Raw genomic sequence first — 21905 nt, forward strand, 5'->3', positions numbered from 1 at the left:
GCCTGTGTGGTGTTATTTTTTAAATGTTGACATTTTTTGCTCAATATCTCTGAACTACCCTAATCGGAGATAGAACCTTATAATTCTAAGCTCACGAGTTGTTGGAGCCTTCGGTTCGGAGGCCTTAGAGAGAATCATTGTGTGAAGCTGTTTTGTTTGATGCGTTTCCTCCCTGTGTTGGCAGGCTGGACGTTTCCCTGCACTGACTGGCAGACTGACCGGATCAATGATGGATTTACAAACATTACAGGAGGCCCTGAAGGTGGAAATACAAGTCCATCAGGTAGGGAAAAGAACGTCCCGAGAGGTTTTTTTCGTAAACGAGGGAAACGCTTGAAATTGTTACCGGCTCCTTCCATACTGACCTTCGTCACTTAAAAGAGAGGAAGTAGAGTATCACGCAAATACGAGATTCATCGAAAATGCAGACTAGTGTTCCTTGAGAAAATGACAAAAAATCCCCCCCCCCCGCCGCCTTCTTCAAGAAATGTATTACGCGTCAAAACATTCGATATCCACTTTGATGTTCAATGCACAGAGGCGAGTAAGCATCAGTGAAAGGATGTTTCCTCTGCCTGGCTCAATGTGCTTGATGTGCTCCTCACACAGATCAGCATCTCCTACTGATCTGTCTCTAACGTCCCATAAACACACTCAGCACATTGGCCAGGCCTCTCCCCAGCCACACACACACACACACACACACACACACACACACACACACACACACACACACACACACACACACCAGACCTGGCATCAGCTCATTGATAGGCCAGCCTCGTAATGTCCCCAGACTGAGTCCACTCACTTGGATAGAAAGCGTAGTGTAGCACTGAATCGAATTGAGTGGGTCCACATTTATTTGGAAAAAAAGTATTTTTCCAAGTGGAGAACTGTTGTACGGCTGTGTTATTTCTGTGGTATTATTTGGATCTCATAGCGCTGTGTGTTATTTATGCTTTTCATTGTGTCCTCTGGAGGAGGATTTTAGATTGAGCCAAGGATGTTTAAATACTACTGAATTAAGGAAAAGTCAACTTTTGACAAATGACTTTGGCTACTGCTACAGGAATGGGACAGGTGCATTTACCGCAGTTCCAGTGTTGGCCTGAAGGTGTCACTGTGTCCACAGGCTGCAGAGTCCTGTAGAACGCCAATGAACAGTTGTGTATAATGTTACCAGCATTTCTCCTTTTCTCTTCCTTCTGCAGAAACTGGTCACCCAAATGAAACAGGATCCACAGGTAAAACTGTTTTAAATATTGTTTTAAAACGGCTTTCACCTCAGGGCTTTTCTCTTACTCTCACGTTGTTATTGTGGTCAGTAAAATAGATTTAGAAATGGCCTAAATTGAAATGGCAATTGTTCCTGCTGATTGCCCCCCTGCCCCCCCCCCCACACACACACACACACACATACACCCCCCCCCCCCCCCCCCTCTCTTTTCACACATAGGTTAGTTGACTTTTTAGTTGACTTTTTAGTTGACTGTTTTTATTTCTTTTATCTTCACTGTCTTTGCTGTTCTCATGTATTGTTTTGTGTTGACCCAGAGGTGTATTTCTGTTTATATGTTTGTTTTTATTCTTGCCGGGGGCCTCTTGGCCAGATCATCATTGTAAATGAGAATTTGTTCTCAATTGGTTTGATCTGGTTAAATAAAGGTCAACAACAACAAGAGCCTGACTTGCTTTGCTCTCTTTCGCAGAACGCCGATCTTAAGAAGCAACTCCACGAACTCCAGGCTAAGATCACAGCGCTCAGCGAGAAGCAGGTATTTCAGGATGCATTGCTGACACAAGGGTATTCCAAGCTGCCCTACATACTGTGTCTGAACGCAGATGCACACAAATACTATTTGATACACAGGACATTGAAACAATGTTAATGTGTGTAACTAAACGGTCGTTTTTTTAATGTAACATAGTATATGCACACAATCTAGCTATGTCGATTTCAACAATGGTACTCTTTTTCTTTACACATTTTTAAACAGCAATATGTCATTTCTCAAGTTCATCAGGAAATGAACAGTAGTTGTTGATAGTGGGTTCAGACGCACCTCTTCCACAGAGCTAGAGGGGAGTTCATGGGCATGATAACACACACGCACGCACGCACACACACACACACACACACACACACACACACACACACACACACACACACACACACACACACACACACACACACACACACACACACACACACACAAGCATGCATGCATATGCACACACTTGCTGTTTTTACCAAAGTCTTGTGTGTGATGGATGCTTTGAGGCAGAGATGAAAGATTATTTTGAATGTGAATCAACATGCTCTGTCTCTGTCAACATGTTTCTGTTTTATCTGATATTCACCCAGTATGACCTCACAGACATATTCTGATAGTCACCCAGTATGACCTCACAGACATATTCTGATACTCACCCAGTATGACCTCACAGACATATTCTGATACTCACCCAGTATGACCTCACAGACCCAATCCTATTTCACCTCTACCCCTCCGTTTTGCGTGTTCACATGAAGGGTAGGGGTGTCCCAATTCTTGTTTTCATGTAGGGGTAGGGCCAAGTGGTAGGGCTACATAGCCTTCCAAACGGAGGTTTTTAAGATGCACACTCCGAATGGAGTTACAAACGGAGGGTTATGCGAAATCCCAGAATGCCTTTCGAATCATCGGCAGGAAAGTGGATCGCACTATTATTAACAAAAGAAAGCCACAAATGTAATTATCTTCTTCGATAATAAAGATTAGAAAAATTATGATATGTCATGTCATTTCAATGTATTATAGAGCTAAAATATAACAACAAAAAACAAAACAACAAACAAAAAACCCGGCATTATGCTGTGTCTAGCTGTGTTGTAAGATATTTGTAATGTTTTAAGGCTGATTTGTGCATGACAGTCCTGCATTTTTACATATTTCCATGTTGCATTTCCCCTCTTTGATGGCATATGATGCCTGAAATGTAAGTCCAGCCGCGAAGTTGTTTACTTGTTATCGTTCCACTAATATCAGTGCAGACCGGCATGGTTGCACGGGTTGCTAGCCTACAGAGCACCGCTATTCTGTCATGAAGTGGCCTGATAATGAAGCGTTGTTCTTTTTTATTTGATGACTTGTTTGAATGATTGATAGCATGAAACTCAAGTTGTGAACGAATTGCGAGCGTCGATGTTTTTCTATGATACTACTGATGACGTATCAGGGTCTTGAAGGGTTTTCTCATTTCATAGGGGAAGATTTCAACCACTACTCCTTGTAACTGTTCCGAGGGGCAAGCCGAAAAGCGAGTGGCACTCCAAAATGAGGGGTAGGGGTAAAAAAGGGAAATGGGATTGGGCCTTATTCTGATACTCACCCAGTATGACCTCACAGACGTCGTATTCTCAGGCTTCTACGCTCCATCCAGTCCAGGGATGACTCATCAATGTTGTTTGTGATGATTTTCTCCGCAACGTATCATAGATCAAAAGGTGGCACTTCGTAGTTAGCAACAGGCTAACTGCATGTCCCATGTCCCTTGACCCTTGTTGAGATAGAGGGCCTGTGAATGTGTATGTAATATTAATGTCATATGATGATATGCCTACATTATGTTTGAGTTTCTGGGTTTTATCTGTAAGTTATAACCCACAATGTAGTCTGTTATTTTTCCTAACTTACTTTTGCTTGATTGGTCAACTGTTCCCTTAAAACTACAAGAACTATGAAATGGGGGAAACATTTCTACTTGTTTGCTGTAATTTTTAAAATGCCACTGTAATTGTGTACTGGTCAGTTGTTTTGATATAACCATGTGGCTGGTTGGTTTGTAGGCCTAAATGTTCTTCAATCATTTTGGACAGACCAGAACACACATGTGTGTGAAGTGTTTCGAAAGGATTGTTTTTTTTAGTTTTTTTAGTTTTGGTTCCTGTTGGTTCAGTTAAGAGAGAATTCCCCCCCCCTTCTGCATGTCTACTGGTGACACTGATAGTTCGTTGGGTGAATTGTAGATTATTTGGGAGTTAACAAAAAGATTGCCTGAATTGTCAAGTTTGTGTTTCTGCAACAAATTCATAATCGTGTAAGGGATAAGCCGTGTCTTTTCCCAGCCATATGTTTCTCTGATCTTGACTTCGACCTCCGAGGATTTGCTGAAGTGGTTGTCTGTGTTATTGACCTCAACTCACATTCATTTGTATCCTAGATGCTCTCTAGTCTGCTCTGCTCTCCTCTGGCTCACTGAGAATACTTTACAGACTGTACTGCACTGGGCTGGTTACTAAGCAACAGACACAGATTCTGCTCCAAAAGTGTAGTGTGTGTAATGTGTGTGTGTGTGTGTGTGTGCGTGTGCGTGTGTGTGTGTGTGCGTGTGCATGCCTGCCTCCTGCTCTGGCTGACATTGTTGTGTTGTTACAACAGTGCTTGGTACTGGTGGAGTCTCACTGTTATTCCTTTCTTCTCTCAGAGAGACAGTGAGCCTAGGGCACACACACACCCTCCTGACACACTGGAGGCACTGCGGCGAGTTCATATCAGGGACTCTGATCTCAGTTCGACAAACAAACGCAAGACCTGCCCCACCTGTGACCCGCTAGCTTTCAGAGCCTTCTAGTTTAGGACACCCTGACTAGCATGTAGTCACTCCACTCCTAAGTGGAGCATATTGTCCAAACACACTGTGAGACACTCCTGATCTATTCCCAGTAGAAGGAGATGGAACAGAGGTTTGTGTGAAGACGAAGGGCTGTACCATGTGGTGCGTTTATCCCCTGCTTCCCAGGGCCAGATAAGCCTCCAGCTGAGCCCCCGTCCTGCTTCCCTCAGCTGGGGGAAGTCTGACAAAAGGAGGGAAGAGCAGGCAGGTCGAGTGGTTAGCTCTCAAGCGTTCCACAGGAGCCTGTTTCAATCACATCTGCGAACGTCGCATCTTTGATGGACCCACATATTTATGGCCCACCACCTACCTCCCTCTGGAATGGAAGCTTACGGCCCTCCCTTTTCCAAGATCCTCCTAGAAGAAGCCGCCCTGTTTGCGGATTAAGAGGTAACAGGGCACAACTGTGCATGGATGTTCGACTCGGGGTCTATAGCCTATTTGATTAACAGTATTCAGAGCTGCCCCCCTGCCAGGTCCCATAAAAAGGACAAACACACAGAAAATTGTCTCTCTTTTTTTTCTCCCTCTCCCGCTGTTTAAATAACTCTTGATTAACATGGAAATTGGCTTCTTGGCAAGAGAGCAGCCGGGGCCGATTTCCCCTCCCCTACTACGTCTCTTAGAAAACAAGTCTCTTATGAAACGAGTCTCTTCTAAAAAAAACTGCCAGCAGGCTGAAGCATGAAAAGCAAAGCGGAGGGATTTGCTGTTTGTAGGGAGCTCTGAGACCCCGCATTAAAGAGAGTCACACTTTGTCTTTTTCTCCCCCTCTTCAAGTGAAACGGCTACAAAATGAAAGGCTTTATGCACACTGCAGATAATATGATGAGCAAAGCAAAGAGAAGCAGCTGGAAATACACGTCGTCCCCCCACCCCCGGTCCCCCTCCCCCCTCCAGGGCGGTGTACGGTGTAGTATCCTCGGGCCCGAAGAACACACACTTGGTTTCACACAAGTAAATGCGTGTTCAATGGCCAAACGCTGCTACCATCGGTAAATATTTACAGGAAGAAAGAGTGTAGGCACAGTATGTGTTTAATACTTATCTGATCCTCTGCTCCCCCTCCACTCCCTCCCTCCCTCTCTCTCTCTCTTCTGAGTAATTCCTTGTGTCAGGACGGCGTTCCGTGTCTGAAGTGTTGGAGTTATCCAGTGAAAAAGATTTGGCAGTGTTGTGTGAATGCTAATTTGCTCTTTTGGCTCTCATGAGGACCGCGGATGTTGTCAAGGCGAAAGGTCAGACGGCCCTTCAGATGGAAGCACGCTGAAGTGGAGTTTGATCTTCACGCAGAGGAAACGCCTCATCTTATTGTTCTCAGCGTGGGCATGGAGCCTGGTGGACATTCAGTAGGGTTAGGGTTAAAAGGTTCATACTGCTTGGCAACGATGGTCTACCTCGGTGGTCTACCTCGGTGGTCTACCTCACTGGTCTACCTCACTGGTCTACCTCACTGGTCTACCTCACTGGTCTACCTCACTGGTCTACCTCACTGGACTACCTCACTGGTCTACCTCACTGGTCTACCTCACTGGACTACCTCACTGGTCTACCTCACTGGTCTACCTCACTGGACTACCTCACTGGTCTACCCCACTGGTCTACCTCACTGGTCTACCCCACTGGTCTACCTCACTGGTCTACCTCACTGGTCTACCTCACTGGTCTACCTCACTGGTCTAACTCGGTGGTCTACCTCACTGGTCTAACTCGGTGGTCTACCTCCCTAGTCTAACTCGGTGGTCTACCCCACTGGTCTACCTCACTGGTCTACCTCACTGGTCTACCTCACTGGTCTACCCCACTGGTCTACCTCACTGGTCTACCCCACTGGTCTACCTCACTGGTCTACCCCACTGGTCTACCTCCCTAGTCTAACTCCCTAGTCTACCTCCCTGGTCTACCTCACTGGTCTAACTCGGTGGTCTACCTCTGCCTCAGCAGACACGAGTTGTGAAGAGTTTTGCTGCGTTATCAGTTATTGATCACAAGTTCACCTGGCCTGGACACAAATAGAAGTGCCGATAACGCTTAGTTAGTGCAAATAAGCACACAATAATGGGAAGAGACAAGAATAGATGCGTAAATACATAGGCTACCAGATACAAGTTATTTGTAGATAATGTTGGACATTACTGCACCCTCAGGCTATGCACCGTCACACAATGGCATCAACGTTTGTTTATCCATGCTAATCCTCCTCCTGTTCCTTTTGCTCCAATACTTCAACAACAAGTTATGTTTGGGTCGGCTCAAGTTTCTGAGACAGAATACGGGCCAGGTCGGTTCCGGGGTATTGTGCGTGCGTTACAGTAGGCCAGAATTTTGGTGTGAGGCATGGCCGAAGGTGGGAGTATCCAGAGTGTCTGTTTCTTCGACCAGACAATCATTTGTCCTTTTTCAAATTGAAACTCATAGGCTACTCCTCACATAATCCATTTAGATTTAGCCATTATTGTTCATTAAGACTGAAAAAAATAAATGAATAACTATAATCTATATTGAATTAAATATATCAGCTCACAAATTCACAGTAAGTGAAGACGTTTATGAGCTACTGTTTCACAACACGCCTATCCCTTTTTTTTTTAAGAATTGCTCAACGATGTCCCCAGGTATTTGTTAGAGGTGAAATACCTCAAGTAAAAACGTGTGTGGAAAAGGACACATGACCCTCGGTACCTCCTGTGATGCGGTCACCGAACCATTAACCTTTCAAACACCTACTGTAGTTGACCTACTGTTGCCATAAAACATTTCTCAGGACACTGGGCGGGGGTCATGTCTTAAAGAGTGCCGACCGATACAACTGGGACGTCGTAAATTGAAGTAGAAGCACTAATAACGTCCAGCTTCCCAACATCTGACACATGCTGCCGCGGTAAGGAACCTTGTCATCACGACAGTGATGGACTCATACCATAACTCATAACCCTCTCTCCCTCTTTGCCTTTCTCCCTCCCCTTATCCCCTATTCTCTCTCTCTCCCTTTCCTCTCCTGTCCCTCCCCCTCTTGTTGCCCTTTCTTCTTCTCTTACCTCCCCCTTCTCCTCTCCCCTGGTTCCCCCCCCCCTCTCTACCTCCCTCCCTCCCTCCAGAAAAAGGTGGTGGAGCAGCTGAGGAAGGACCTGCTGGTGAAGCAGGAGCCGGAGCCCAAGCAGCTGCTGCTGCAGCCGGCCGACAAGCACCACATCCTCCAGATCCCCTCGGCCCAGCCGGCCCTGCAGGCCCTGCCCACACACCCCCAGGCCCTGCAGGCCCTCCCCACACACCCCCAGGGCCTTCAGCAGGTACGCCCACACACACACACACACACACACACACACACACACACACACACACACACACACCCCCAGGGCCTTCAGCAGGTACGCCCACATACATACACACACACACACACACACACCCCCAGGGCCTTCGGCAGGTACACACACACACACACACCCCCAGGGCCTTCGGCAGGTACGCCCACACACACACACCCGGGGGCTTCAGCAGGTACGCCCACACACACACACCCTGGGGCTTCAGCAGGTATGCACACACACACACACACACACACACACCCACACACACACAGGGTCATCAGGATGTCACTATTGTCTCACGTCAGATAGCTCGACTCAACCTGAGTCTTGAACTTGAACTTGATTCAACCTGAGAGTCTCCGAGCGCAGTAGGGTGGTTCAATGAACGTGTCGCGACTTTTTCCTCATACAGTATCGTAAGTAAAAAGTACACCTAAAGTGTAAATAAACAGAAAATAAACAACCCTTCAGAAACAACAGAGGAACAGAACAACAGGTCAAAACAAACAAGGCAAGAGTCAGGGAACGCTAAAGAATACAAGTAGGTTTTGAGTTTAGATTTAAAGGACTCGATAGAAGGGGCAAATCTGATGGACATGGGGATGCCGTTCCAGAGGTCAGGGGCTGCGACAGCAAAAGCACGCCCCCCCCCCCCCCCCCCCAGACTTGAGGTTGAATTTACGGGTGGTTTACGGGGTGGTCAACCATTATCAACTGCCACTTTGGTTTAGTCTTACATCAGCTGCCTTCATGCACTCCACTAATTAATTGAAGTTTTTTTTTTGCGTCCTCTCTGTAAACTGCGTCATGACCGGTTATTAGAATCGGCGGCGTACTTAGGGTCCCTGGCAATAGTAGACGATACATAATGCCGCACCCAAAAAAAAAAAAAAAAAGAACCATCACATTATCAGAAGTCCTTTCATTGCTAGTTTTTTTCTTTTTTTTCCGTCTTCCTCACTACGGTTTTAGACGTTACGTTTTTACAGGCTGCAGATGGACACGGACATGGTCGTGGAAACCGGCCATCGCTGCTGCTGTGAGATTTATCTCCTGCTCTTAGCGGAGATGGGAAGTGCTCGGCTGGCAGGTTTCCTGTGGCCGTTTGATAATCATCAGAGCCGGGGTTACGTCCTGCGCTGCGCTTCTCTGGCCCGGTCCTGGATGGACGGCGGGAAACCACTTGGCCAGCAGAACCGCTGACGCGAGCGACCCTGTTCCTCTGACCTACTTGCTGAATGAGGGTGGGGGTGGGGGTGGCGGTGGTGGCGGTGGTGGTGGGGGGGGTTAGTGAGGGAGGCGATCAATGGGGGTGGCAGTACCTCTCTGAGGGCATCCTATACCTGTCTAGGACAGGCAGAGGAAGCTACCTTCTCTTGTGAGAGGTGTGGTGAAGTTTGTGCCCTGGCGGTGAATCGTTAGGCTCATTTAGAGGAACACTTAGAGGTACACACAGTGGTTATGTAGGTAGTATCTTCCCATCTTCTCTCTCGTTCTTTCTTTCGACCGCGTTCACGATGCTCTGACTCACATGTTTTTTTCTTCTATTTAATCGCTTCCGCTTCCTTTTAAATGTGTCAACTCTTCCTCTCTGTTATTTTCCTCTCTTTGACATCCTCTCTCTCCCTCGCTCTCTGTCTCCCTCTCTCTCTGTCTCTCTCTGTCAATTCAATTTCAATTTCAAAGGCCTTTATTGGCATGGGAAACATACATTTACATTGCCAAAGCATGTGAAGTGTGAAGATAAAAAAACTAAAACAAAAAGAATCCTCCTTAAAATATTAATGGTAGCTAGCAAAAAAGCAATAACCAAGAAATGGTTGAATAAGAATCCTCCAACAAAAGGAGAATGGATAACAATAATACAGGGAATGTTTGAGATGGAGAGTCTCACCGTCTCCTTGAGATTATGTGTTGATAAAATGTATAGGTATTTGTCGAAATGGATATTATACAGAGGGGTGGATGCTGCCTCCTCTTCCCCAACTTAGCTCTATATGGGGGGTTTGTGTGTTATCAAACGCAAATGGTCTCTCTGTATGTTTTTTCTTTTTATAATTTATCACAACCTGTTTAATTTTACTTTTTAAAATTCTATTGTCTCAATTATTCCTTCTGTGACTGAGAGATTGGATAAGGGCACACAAAGTTCCTGTACAACCTTACTGATTCCCTCTGAGGACAAGATGGACTGAGAGTGATACTGATATTCCCTGAATCTATTATGACTAATGGACAAAGTAACCTGTGACACAAAGCAAACTATTGAAGACATATGTAAGAATGCGATACCCACAATGACCTGTCTGTTTTTTTGTTCTTTGTTATTCATGTAAAAAAAGAAAAGAAAAATAAAGTATAAAAAAAACAAAAAGAATGTAATGTACATGTACATACTAGAATAAATAAATAGATTATATACTCTGTCTCTCTCTCTCTCCCTCTCTCTCTCTCCCTTTCCTAAATTTCGTTGTTTGGTACCTGTACTATAGCAATGACAATAAAGACCATTCATTTCTCTCTCTGTCTCTCTCTCTATCTGCCTCTCTCTCTCTCCCTCTCTCTCTCTGTCTCTCTCTACCTCTCTCTCTCTCTCTCTCTCCCTCTCTGACAGAAGACGCTGACGGTCACTCCGGTCATCACCACTAAGACTCTACCTCTAGTGCTGAAAGCTGCCACCCTGCCCCCCCTGCCTGCCTCTGTCCTGTCCCAGCGCCCCACCGTCGCCATGGTCACCGCCATCAGCAACACCACCAAGCCCAGCGTGATCTCCGACTCCCAGAATGCACCAATCAACCTGCAGATGGCCACCAAGTTGACCAACTCAGAGCCCGTGCGACTTGTCTCCAAGAACACAGTTGTCGTAAGTGTGATTTTACTACCTGTGGTTCGCTACCAACGTTTTTCTATTCCTTTTTTTTCCTAAGAAGTCAGTTTCTTTCCAACTTTATCACTCTGTCACTCGCAACGTTATCAGTGCAATGCAGGTTACAATGATTTTGTGTTCCTCTGTACGTTATGTTCGGTATGGTAATAGCACGTGGTGAAAGTTGGAACCGTGTTTTCGTAAGAATGTCATGCTGTAAGAAGTGCTTTGGAGTGCGTGGTGGCCACTGGCACTGAGTCCTATTCCTCAGTTAAAACTATCGAAGGATTTTAATTTTTGTTAAGACTTTCAGAATTCGATGTTCTCTGCAGCGCCAGTAGAGAGATATTTGCTGTGGTTTTGTCTCAGGTGCAGGCCACCACTACCACCTCTGCTCAGCCTATCAAAGTTCCTCAGTTTGTCCCTCCTCCTAGACTGACGCCTCGACCCACTTTTCAACCACAGGTGCGTGCGTCCCCGAGTAAGACCTGCCCCCCCCCCCCTCCCCCTTAACCCTGATCCCTCACCGAACAATGTGTGAATGGAATACAAGACCTTGTGACGTAAACTCAAGACGACACTAGAGGGCGACGTTGTACAACGAGGACACGACGTGTACAAGTTCTGTCACCGCCACGCTGCTACCACGGCAAAAATATATGATTTCGTGTTGTGTTGCTTTATTTATCACAACCCTTTCCCTCTTGTTGTCTCTCGCTTTTCCAGTCGATGTGTGTTGATGCTTCTTTCTGTCGGTCGGTGTGGAGACCTTTCCTCGCTGGTGGTGTTTGTGTTTGTGTTTATTTAGCAGGCTTCTTTGTTGTGAATCCTCTGGGTTTTTTCCTGCAGCTTATCAATGTGTTTATGTTTTGGCTGTCTGTGTGGAAACGTGTTTTTTTTTTCTTCTTCTTTTTTAAACCCTCAGTGTTGAAAATGTGATGTAATGTTGCCTAATTACACTTATGCCACTGGGAGCTCAGGCAGGGTCCAACACAGTTTAGTCTCTCACTATGGCATCGTTTAGCAGATGTTCTGTCATCCGGTGCGACTACTATTCCATACAAATGGCTGAACAAAACGAAGAGAAAGGAATATAGTAACTGTTTTTTTGCCAATCACTGACCGAGATTGAAACTTCTGAGGATCTGAACCATGGAGTGAACAACAACCAACATGTCTGTTACCTCACACTTATTCCAATCAGCATAGGAAAATATATTCACGTTAGTCGTTGGCATTGTTTAGTTTAAGCTCTGTGTTTAAAGGAAGCATAGATTAAACATTCTGAGATGATGATATCCCAAAAAAACCATGTAAACAATTGCAAACGAGAGCATTCAGAGTTGCACATACTGTATATTAAAAAAAGACCAAGAAAGAGCTTCACACGTTTCCTCTATGGGGTGGAGGACAACGGTGGGCTGCTGTCATGGAGAAGCATGAGGAGGCTGTAAGCCTAAAACCTGTGACCTTAACGGAGCAGGCCGTAAGTCTGACAGACATCTGCCACTCCTGGCCATCGCCGCAAAATTCAGTTAGGGTTCATTCCAGACAGACAGAAAGCTGGAAATCAGTGAGCCCACTCCCCTAGAATTACCATTGGGCAGTAACAACATGTTTAAATGCAAATCGAGTGTCGGGTAGGACACTAGAAAGCTTTTTTTTTCCTTTCGTACCAAAAACATATATCAAATATTTAATTCCCCAAACGCTACAGATTAAACGTAGGCATGACAACCACTTTTTTCCTAAAGCTGCATGTTACATACTGGACCTTGAATGATGGCTTGCTGGTTTTCCTTTTTTTAGAAATCATTTATTTATACTGCCCACATTTCACCGAGTTTTCCAGGACAGAAGCAGTGTGCTGGCCATGTTCACTCGTGCTTACAACTTACAACGAAAGTGTTTATGTGACGTCTGCGTCCTCCTTCAGTCGTACCCCAGAGCTACCCAGAGGTCTCTAACAGAAGCCTCCAAGGTTACCAGGAGCCACTGCTTTGACAGCTATGAACTCATCGACCCCCCCTCCCACCCCCTCTCTCACCCAGGTCCGGCCGAAGCCCATCCCGACGCCCAACAACACCAACAACGTGCCCATAGCCCCCGCGCCCCCTCCGCCTATGATGGCGGCCCCCCAGCTGCTGCAGCGGCCGGTGATGTTGACCACCAAGCTAAGCGCCTCCTCCCTGCCCTCCAGCGCCGGGCCCATCCACCAGGTCCGCATCATCAACGGCCAGCCCTGCGCCGCCGCCGCCGCCAAGAGCCAGCCCACGGCCGGCCCCGTGACGGGCATCGTCATCACCGCCACCCCGGCCTCCGCGCTGCGCCTGGCCACCCCGGCCGCCACACAGACGCTGCAGATCAGCGGCCTTGCCTCGGACACCAAGGTCAGGACGATGGTGAGTTTTTAGTTTTTTATTATAATTATTATTATTATTATTATTATTTTTAGTTATTTTTTAAAAATGTTAAGGACTTGTGATCAAGATAAACTGGCCTTAGCAATGGGAGGTGAAAGTAGCTGGAAGCTGCCTCATCCCCCTCAAAAGATTGTGGGGGGGAGGGGGCATGGTGGCAGCTTTCAGCACTAGAGGTAGAGTCTTAAGAGAATGTCAAAGAGTGGAAAATAACGGAGAGAAGTTTTTTTTTTCTCCACACTTTCTGTGTTTTGTCTCCTTGATCTTCCTAACGCTGAGTGCTTTGTTGTTCATCCTCTCACTCTCCTCGTCTAGACTGTTAAAGCTCAGGGGGGATCAGAGAAGAAGGTGTTAATCCCCATCTCCGCCACCCCTCCTCTGTCTCCGGCACCCAAGCCCAAGAGAGAAGATAATCCTCAGGTATCCTGGGGGAAACACATGTTTTGTGATTTGGGATGTTACCAACCAGAGATTATTCCGATAAGAATTTTTGTTTTACTGTATAGTGGATTCAGAAAGTCGGGTTATGCTAACTATACAGTAGAAAGCATACGGTGATGCTAACCCTTTTTATTGTTTCCGTTTATGGTCTCCGTTCCAGAAACTTGCCTTCATGGTGTCCCTGGGCCTGGTCACCCATGACCATTTGGAAGGTAAAGGCCTGCCGCCGTTTTCTGCTTGAAGTGAAGTCCAGAAAAGGCGACCTCCTCCTGGCTTTATTTAGCAGGTTATATTGAGATGCCCGTATTGAGATGATATATATATTTTTTTTTTTACAGAAATCCAGAGCAGGAGGCAAGAGCGTAAACGAAGAACAACTGCAAACCCAGTGTACAGCGGAGCGGTGTTTGAGCCCGAGGTATCACTCGCTAGTCTTCAACCTCTTTTTTTATTTTTTATTTAACCTTTATTTAACCAGGCAGGCCAATAACAACTAATTCTTATTTACATTGGAAACAGCCTGGAAAAAGACAAAAGCCTCTTGTTTGGGGGGGGGGGGGGGGGGGGCGGTAGGGGCTGAAAATAAATCAGGTTACATGTTAAAAACAAACAACACACACGACAGACAGCGGCACACATCCAACAAGCATTTCCAGCACAGTTCAAAGATAGAAACATACAGACATCTCCAAACCTCCTCCACTTACAGTCACAGCATCAGTTATAACCTTGGTACACAATGTGCAAAACATGAAGTGTGGCTACTACTACTAAGTTAGTCTTTGGATGACACTTTCAGATTTTTGACACATTTTAACTATACATTACTGTTCACGGACATGAATTAACATGTGGCTGTTTGAAGTATATCATAGCCAACGCTTGGGCCACCATTTTGTAGTGAAATTGTGGACATGCACAATTTGTAGCATAGGGAAAGTGAATGGGGTATACTTTTGCATGCACCTGGACTGCCTGCATATTGACTTGCAGTCAGATCACAGCTAGGTTCGTTCACCCAATGTCTCCGTCCTATTCCACTTTCGCAGAGGAAAAAGAGTGCAGTGACCTACCTGAACACCCCCCTCCACCAGGGGACCAGGAAGAGAGGTCAGTATGAACTCAACACGCTGTCAGCGCTGGATACTTTAAACACCTGCACATACACCTGTTCTAATGTCCAGGGACATTGCACTGTTGCCATACATGTAAAGACTGTTGAGCGGGCCTGTATTATATACCTTTTTTGTGTACTACTCATTGGAAATGGTCCAAAATGCTGTGAAAGTCAGGCACATTCTTTCTTAACTTTTCTACTGACCCCTCTTTGCTTGCTGCCGTAACCTTGTGTGTTGCCGGGACACTAATTCAAAGATATTATAATTCTGCCCTTGGTTTGAAGAGATTATTTCAGCTTCTGCCTTGAAATGCTTTCATGCTTTGGTAAATTCGACACATTGTAAATGGATACAACAGTTCGCCTCAGAATGACTCAGATGTTTGTCAGATGTTTGGTGGTGTCAAGTCCTGTATTTAATCCTGTTAAATACATGGAGAAATCTGCACACTCCAGTCTCAGAAAGATGGGCAGGTTTTGATTCTGTCAACCATCCCAAAGAGCTTTATTGTAGCATGGAATCAGTATCAGAATTAGATTTACATCCAATGTACAAGTACACAAGAGTAAAGCATGTTTGGCTTCCGTTCTTCACCATTGGCATTGCAGCAAGACACAAAATCGCAATAATAGAGTAAAGTAAAATAAGTAAAGTAAGTAATAATAAAGTGATAGTGACGGTAGTCGTACTACAGCGGAACCAGTCATACTACAGTGGAATCAATAGGGCAAAAATGCTGTGCATAGTACAATAAGATGAAAAGCAGTATGATACAGTCAAGTAGTCAGGTAGTGTTCATGTAATCAGGTAGTATGCAGGTAGTCATATCATGTATATTATTTGTGTAGTGTGAGTGTGGTTGGTTTGGGGGACGACGACAGTCTTTAGTTTGCTAGCATGGAGACTTGCTAAGTAATGAGGGAAATATCGATCCTTCTTCTTCTCTTGGTGGTCGGCTTTCTCTCACCCCCTCTGACCTCTGACCTCTCTTGCAGCTGCTTCTTCTTCTCTTGAATCCCGCTCGCATGTAGCTCATGTAGTCTCTTAGTGCACTAACTCCGCTCTCTGTGCTTCTCCTACTCCTCCTCCTCCTCCTCCTCCTCCTCCTCCTCTCCACCCTCAACCTCACCCTTTTCACACGCTAGCCAACGAGGACCCCCTGTCGCAGGTATGTCAGACAGACGGTTTGTTTGGTTGTTTTTTTTCCCCCCTTCTCCATCTTTCTTTTTTGTTTTCTTTTCCCGTCTGTCTCATTTCACCTAGGTCGCCCACCCAAACACAGCAGCCTTCCGGAGCTGGGCAGCCACACCCCGACCTCCCCCTCCAGCTGCCACACTGGCTCCCCGGCCCCTGAGCGACTCAACGCGGGGGGCTTCCCCTTCCCTGTCCATCCCCACACTCTCCCTCTGCCCAGCCCCAGTTCTGGGGATGTAAGTAGTAGTCGGAGAGAGTACAACAGCAGCCTGGAACTTCTCGGGGGGGGGGGGGCTACACCCCCCCCCTACTTTACTGACCCCCCCGCTGCTGAACCCTTTCCTCTTCCCTAGCCTGTTACACCGAGAGTACAGTCCACAGGCTGTAACCCCCCCCCTCCCCCCCCCATCATCACACAACAAACTTCAATGTGGAGTCGAATCGGCACATACATATCCCACAACCACAAGACCTAGACGTGTTCACATGCTTGTTTATTTATTTATTTACTTCCCACTGTACAACCCATCATCCATCCTTTATTTCCATTTTGGTGCAGTCTTACAAAGTGAACAGTGCCCCCCTACCCCTGAACCCTCAGAGTAAATAGGACCAGTTCCTTCCCTTTGACTTGCCAGGAGTAGTAACACACTGCAGTATTACAGCAGTTGCGATATTGAAACTAAACACAGTCCATCCATGATGGCTTTACCCGTTTAATTTGGGTAAAATGTCAAACTTTATATACTTTTAACAGTGTACCAATAATGTGTTACCACTGAAAGAAGAACGTTAGAGGCCATAATACGATTGGATAATCCTCAAATCAGCACGCCTCCTCCCCCCCTGCCCCTCCTCTCCACAACCTGATTGGTCAGGTCTAAGATGGCCATCGAAACTGATTGGTGCAATTCTTCCTGACAGGGAGACATCCATGAGGATTTCTGCACTGTGTGCAGGCGCAGTGGCCAGTTGCTCATGTGTGACACATGTTCGCGTGTCTATCACCTGGACTGCCTGGATCCAGCACTGAAAACCATTCCTAGAGGCATGTGGATCTGTCCCAAATGTCAAGACCAGGTAAACGCAGCACCCGTCCTACTGATCCTCAATCGTGGGGGGGGAGGAGGGGGCACAGCCCAGCGATCCAGCCAGATCAGCATTGGCCGAGACCTGAGAAGTCAGTCACTCATTCTAAAGAGAGAATTGGCCATTACCTATTTAAAATGTACTCTTATGTTGCTATTGAGGATATCCACAAGATTACGTTTGTTTTTCCCCCCCCCTCCCTTGCTCTAGACTTTCATCAATTAGCCCTTATCCCTAAATGCCAACATGAGTATAGGACTGGTTCTTTCCTTTGTAAGCTTCAACATGATTCAGTATTATTTTATGTGCTTCTCTTTCATTCATTATGTAAGTGGAAGATGGCATCTTGATCTTACACTCCCATCTGATTCATTTGTCTGTCTGTCCTGACATCACAATGGTGATGGTGACCACAGGGATGTTCTCTTCGACGTCTAGTTCACATTGTGACATCACTTTTAACTAAAGTGCGATTTTTTTTTCCTCTCCAGATATTGAAAAAAGAAGAAGCCATTCCATGGCCAGGAACCCTGGCTATTGTTCATTCCTACATTGCTTACAAAGAAGGTATGAAGCAGGGTACACCAAAGATCTCTTAGCCTGTGGAAGGGTTGACGCTGCGGTTCTGTCACTAGTACCTCCAACAACACAACAGGCTGTGACAAGACTCACTGTGTTTATGTGCGTATGTGTGTTATTTCTGCTTCTTATTAGCGAAAGAAGAGGAGAAACAAAAGCTAATGAAGTGGAGTGCTGAGCTAAAACTGGAGCGGGAGCAACTGGAACAAAGGGTCAAACAGCTCAGCAACTCCATAACGGTAAGAAGGAACAGCACAACGCCTTCAGAAGAGAGTTGTCATCCCGTTTTAAATGAATAATACATTTTTACCAGATCATTGTGCATTGATGTACTGCTAAAATAGGAAAGGTCATTGTCTAAAGATAGAAGAGCCCTATGGGACCTCACAACACTCTGATTTAGAGATTGTATTGTCATCGTACCAAACTGTTAACATGACAGTTAACCCTGATTCACACAGAGAAGAACCACGATGAGCTGTGCTGTAACTGGGCTGCCGTGGTTACACACCCACCACCGTAGTTGCAACGGTATCGGAAAGTGAAATCAGAGCTAGCTCAGTATGTTGTGGTGGTGTTATCTGTGCTAGTCGCACACATGTAAGCGTATAAGTCCAGTGTTACTGAAATATCCAACCCTGCTCCTTCCTCCCCCACCAATTAGAAATGCGTGGAGACAAAAAACACCATTCTGGCTCGGCAGAAAGAAATGCAAGTGTCATTGGGGAAGGTCAAACACCTGGTTCGCCTCATTCAGGCTTTCAATCAAAGCCAAACCCTGGAGACCGAGAGTACAGCTGCCATCACAGGGGACATTTCTCGGCTCAAGGACGAGCTACTCCCTACCGAAAGAGCTGTGGACAGGGTCAACTCTAAAGCCGCTGAGGAGGTCATCAACACAGAGTCTGCGGACGAGGTCAAGGCTGAGGTCACAGTGCAGACAGACGGCGCCGACGACGTCGAAGGAGAGCTGAAAATAGACGAGGAGAAGGTTGAAGAAGCTGACGTCGTTACCACGGAGACAGTCGCAGCAGGAGTGAGCACCGAGGCGGCTGTTAGCGGCGTAGATGTTAGCGCTGAACTTGTCAAGGAGGTCGGCGCTACGGCTGCAGTGCAGGAAGGCGCCGCGGAACCCGTGGCTGAGGTCAACGCTGAGGCCGTGGCGGAGGAAGAGACTGAAGCCACGGCAGAGGTGAACGCCCAGGGCTCTACCGCGGCCACCACCAACGGCACCACCAACGGCACCTCCGACAGCACGTGCACCGACGTAAGCAAAGACGAGAGCTGTACTAACGACACTAACAACAACAACAACAACAACAACTCTGAGAACAACGACGTGACCGCCGCTTACAGCACAGAGGAGGTGGTAGAAAAGGACCAGGAAGAGAACACAAACAATGACAGCACCACCATCATCAACAACAACAACAACAACAACAGCAAAACCTCAGAACCTTCCCAGCATTCTTTGCCAGCTCTTCTCGACAGTTCGGACAATAAAGAGTAATGCATCTCCATCTCTTGAATTGAGGGCGGGGGGGGGGGGAAAATACTTTTGCTTGCACCTTGGAAAGGTGCCTGAAGTTGCCAATCTATATAAATGTTACTTGTTTGCAACGTGTTGTCAGACTGTGTCAATGGTAGATCTACAGCCCAAGTCAGATTGCTCTTGGATGTTGTAGGCTATTATACCCCAAACATGGGTGAAAGGGTGGCTTATGTAACAGTGTCATGCCAATTAGGGATAGAAAAAGAGTAGTAATAATGGTAAAAGGGAGATATTGATGATATCACACCAGTGTGTGCCTGCAACAGTTGCCCTCAAAAACGCTCATGTGGGCTTCTTAGGTTGTCTTCTGTTCCTGGGGGAGGCAAGTTAGAGATGTCCAAAGACCACGTGCCGAACCCACGACATGTTCCTCCCGCATTCACCAAGAAGGAACATCAAACCAAAACGTTGGCAGAACAGCTGAGGACAGGGCTTGTAGAATTCTAAAGCATCAGTATTTGTGGGAAACTAACATCCGAGCGCTATAGAAAATCAAACGAGAAAACAAGAGAGCCTTCAATTATCCTATACCCTCCTCCCTATTCTCCTTACATACAGTAAATATGACCAATAAACTATGGGCCCATTTACATACCACCTCAGGCAAAAAAAAAAAGAGAAAAGTTGAGTAATGTCGACCTGCTTTGGGAAGCACGTCAAACAGATAGTTTAGCTTACAGAGGAAGACCCAGGTACAGAGGAAGTAATCTCAAGAAAGAGTGGAATTACACCACACAGTAGCTTAAAATGTTTAAACAATTGGTCCAGTGTAGTGATTGAGTTTCATTTGTGAGTCAACTGTGAGCACTAAATGTGAAATTGCAATATTGCAATGTCAAAACACACAAAAATATCTATATCTGATGTGTGTTTCTTTTTTATAGGAAAAGATATTCAGGTCTTCCTTGTCTTCAAAAATAAGTGCATTTCTGTTTCATAAAACAGTTGTTTGTTATTAAATGTGTTAAACTGGCATAGTTTATGCAAGTAATTCTCTTTTTAAGAGGTGACCTTTGCATATGAAACGTACATTTTTAGTTTAATTCTGAACTGCCAAAATGCTATTGTATCCAAATATAGCAGGGACATGTCCACTTACTGTATGGAAAGATCAAGGAAATTATGAAATATGTAATACCATTTTGGAAATTGGAAATCCTCAGTTGATAAGTGCTTATTATTTAACAATAACATCAAAAATGTTTATGGTTTCTGGAAGCTTGAAGGGTTTGTTGTATTATCAGCCCATTCTGGTGGTAAAAAGAAATACCACAGTACCACTGAGATTAAAGCACAAGCTTGCTGCATAACAAATAATAAGTGCTGAAGAGCTTTTTTGTATGTTAAATATAGAACAAAACAGAGTATGCATCACTTTATTGTTATGTAATCTATCCCCAACTTGCCAATATTTTTGTATGACCCAACTTGTCTTTGCTATTGAGGCTAAGGTCTTGTGAAAGCTGTACTTGAGGAAAAAACGCTCAAACCACTCTCTATCCTACCCTTGGAACATGCTGGATGACAGGTCTGTCTAACCCTAACCTAACCCTCACCCTCCCTAACATTCAATAGATGCTTCCTCTGGTATTTATTTTCTAACACTTCATCAACATATCTGGAAAATGTTTTATTGATTTGGTCTTTTGGCTATTGGTAAGTTTGTGGAGTTAGCAGCCAGTTGATAATGAATGAACAAGATTATTTCTACATTTTCTGGGTTTAAACCGTTCACAACACCTGTGATACATCCCATTAGAGGTCTGCCACAGGTCTTTTCAATTTCAATTTCAATGTGTTTTTCATGTTTTCTGTATTTTTATGTTTTACTGTTGCATTAGAGTGTGCACATCTGGCTACATACTGTATACATATCGTGTTTATTTAAATCCATGACCAATCGGCATATCTTTAGAATGTTTGCTATTTTGATGGCATTAGAAGTACTGTACATTCAGTGATGGCCACCTGGGCAGATAACAGGGACTTCAAACTTTTCATAACCTTTCCACTTTTTATTCTTACCTATGTAAGATTTCTTTTTTAAATCAATCAATACTATTTTCTGTCCAAGTGATTTAAATGCTGAACTCTTATTTAGTAGTTAGTGTTAATCCATCTAAATGTGTAAGGGAAATGGACAGTTTGACCAAGAGATGCAAACTAAAACTGGCTGCTGTTATGTCTTGTACGTTCTCATGGCTATTATCTGATCTTTTGTTTCTGACATCCTCATCCAGGAGAAACAGCATTGATTCCAGGGTGTCCCAATTGTTTTTTTGTTTTTTTTAAACTGTCCCTTGAACAGAACAAAGTGTTCGTGTGTCTATTTCACCTTGAGATGTTGATTTGCAAAGCCTGGACATTTGTTACATAGCAAATGGACCGTTCCCTTGTAGGTACCTAGAGTGCCTTTCTTCCAACAGCATATTTTGTCTCTTGACTTGCACTGTGACTTGTATTACCTTAATAACCCTACACAAACACACTGGTCTATCCTGCCCTATCTCCAGTGGTTATACTGAACTGTATGACCACCTTCATAACTCAACAGTCTTTAGCAAATACATGTATCTGATCTATAGAGCACAATTGGGCTTCAAGTTGTCGATGTACGCTTTTGTGTTTCACTTTGTTTAATTTGACTGGATTTTTAAAAAGGAGAAAAAAAAAAAAAAA

General features: G+C 45.3%; 1 protein-coding gene across 1 annotated transcript; it reads left to right on the forward strand.

Moving 5' to 3' along the window:
• Window positions 1-214: 214 nt before the first annotated feature.
• Window positions 215-19184, forward strand: phf21ab (PHD finger protein 21Ab; the record flags this gene model as incomplete). Its single annotated transcript, XM_080539473.1, has 16 exons — window positions 215-283; window positions 1215-1247; window positions 1713-1778; window positions 7758-7949; window positions 10582-10830; window positions 11203-11298; window positions 12885-13223; window positions 13569-13673; window positions 13855-13906; window positions 14033-14112; window positions 14744-14804; window positions 16076-16242; window positions 16931-17086; window positions 17587-17662; window positions 17810-17913; window positions 18339-19184. Exons 1-16 carry the CDS (start codon window positions 227-229, stop codon window positions 19182-19184), a joined length of 2679 nt encoding a protein of 892 aa, XP_080395599.1. The 5' UTR covers window positions 215-226.
• Between the last annotated feature and the right edge of the window lie 2721 nt (window positions 19185-21905).

This window comes from Nansenia antarctica (genome assembly GCF_963989245.1).
Source record: "Nansenia antarctica genome assembly, chromosome: 9".
In the NCBI taxonomy this organism is placed as follows: domain Eukaryota; kingdom Metazoa; phylum Chordata; class Actinopteri; order Argentiniformes; family Microstomatidae; genus Nansenia; species Nansenia antarctica.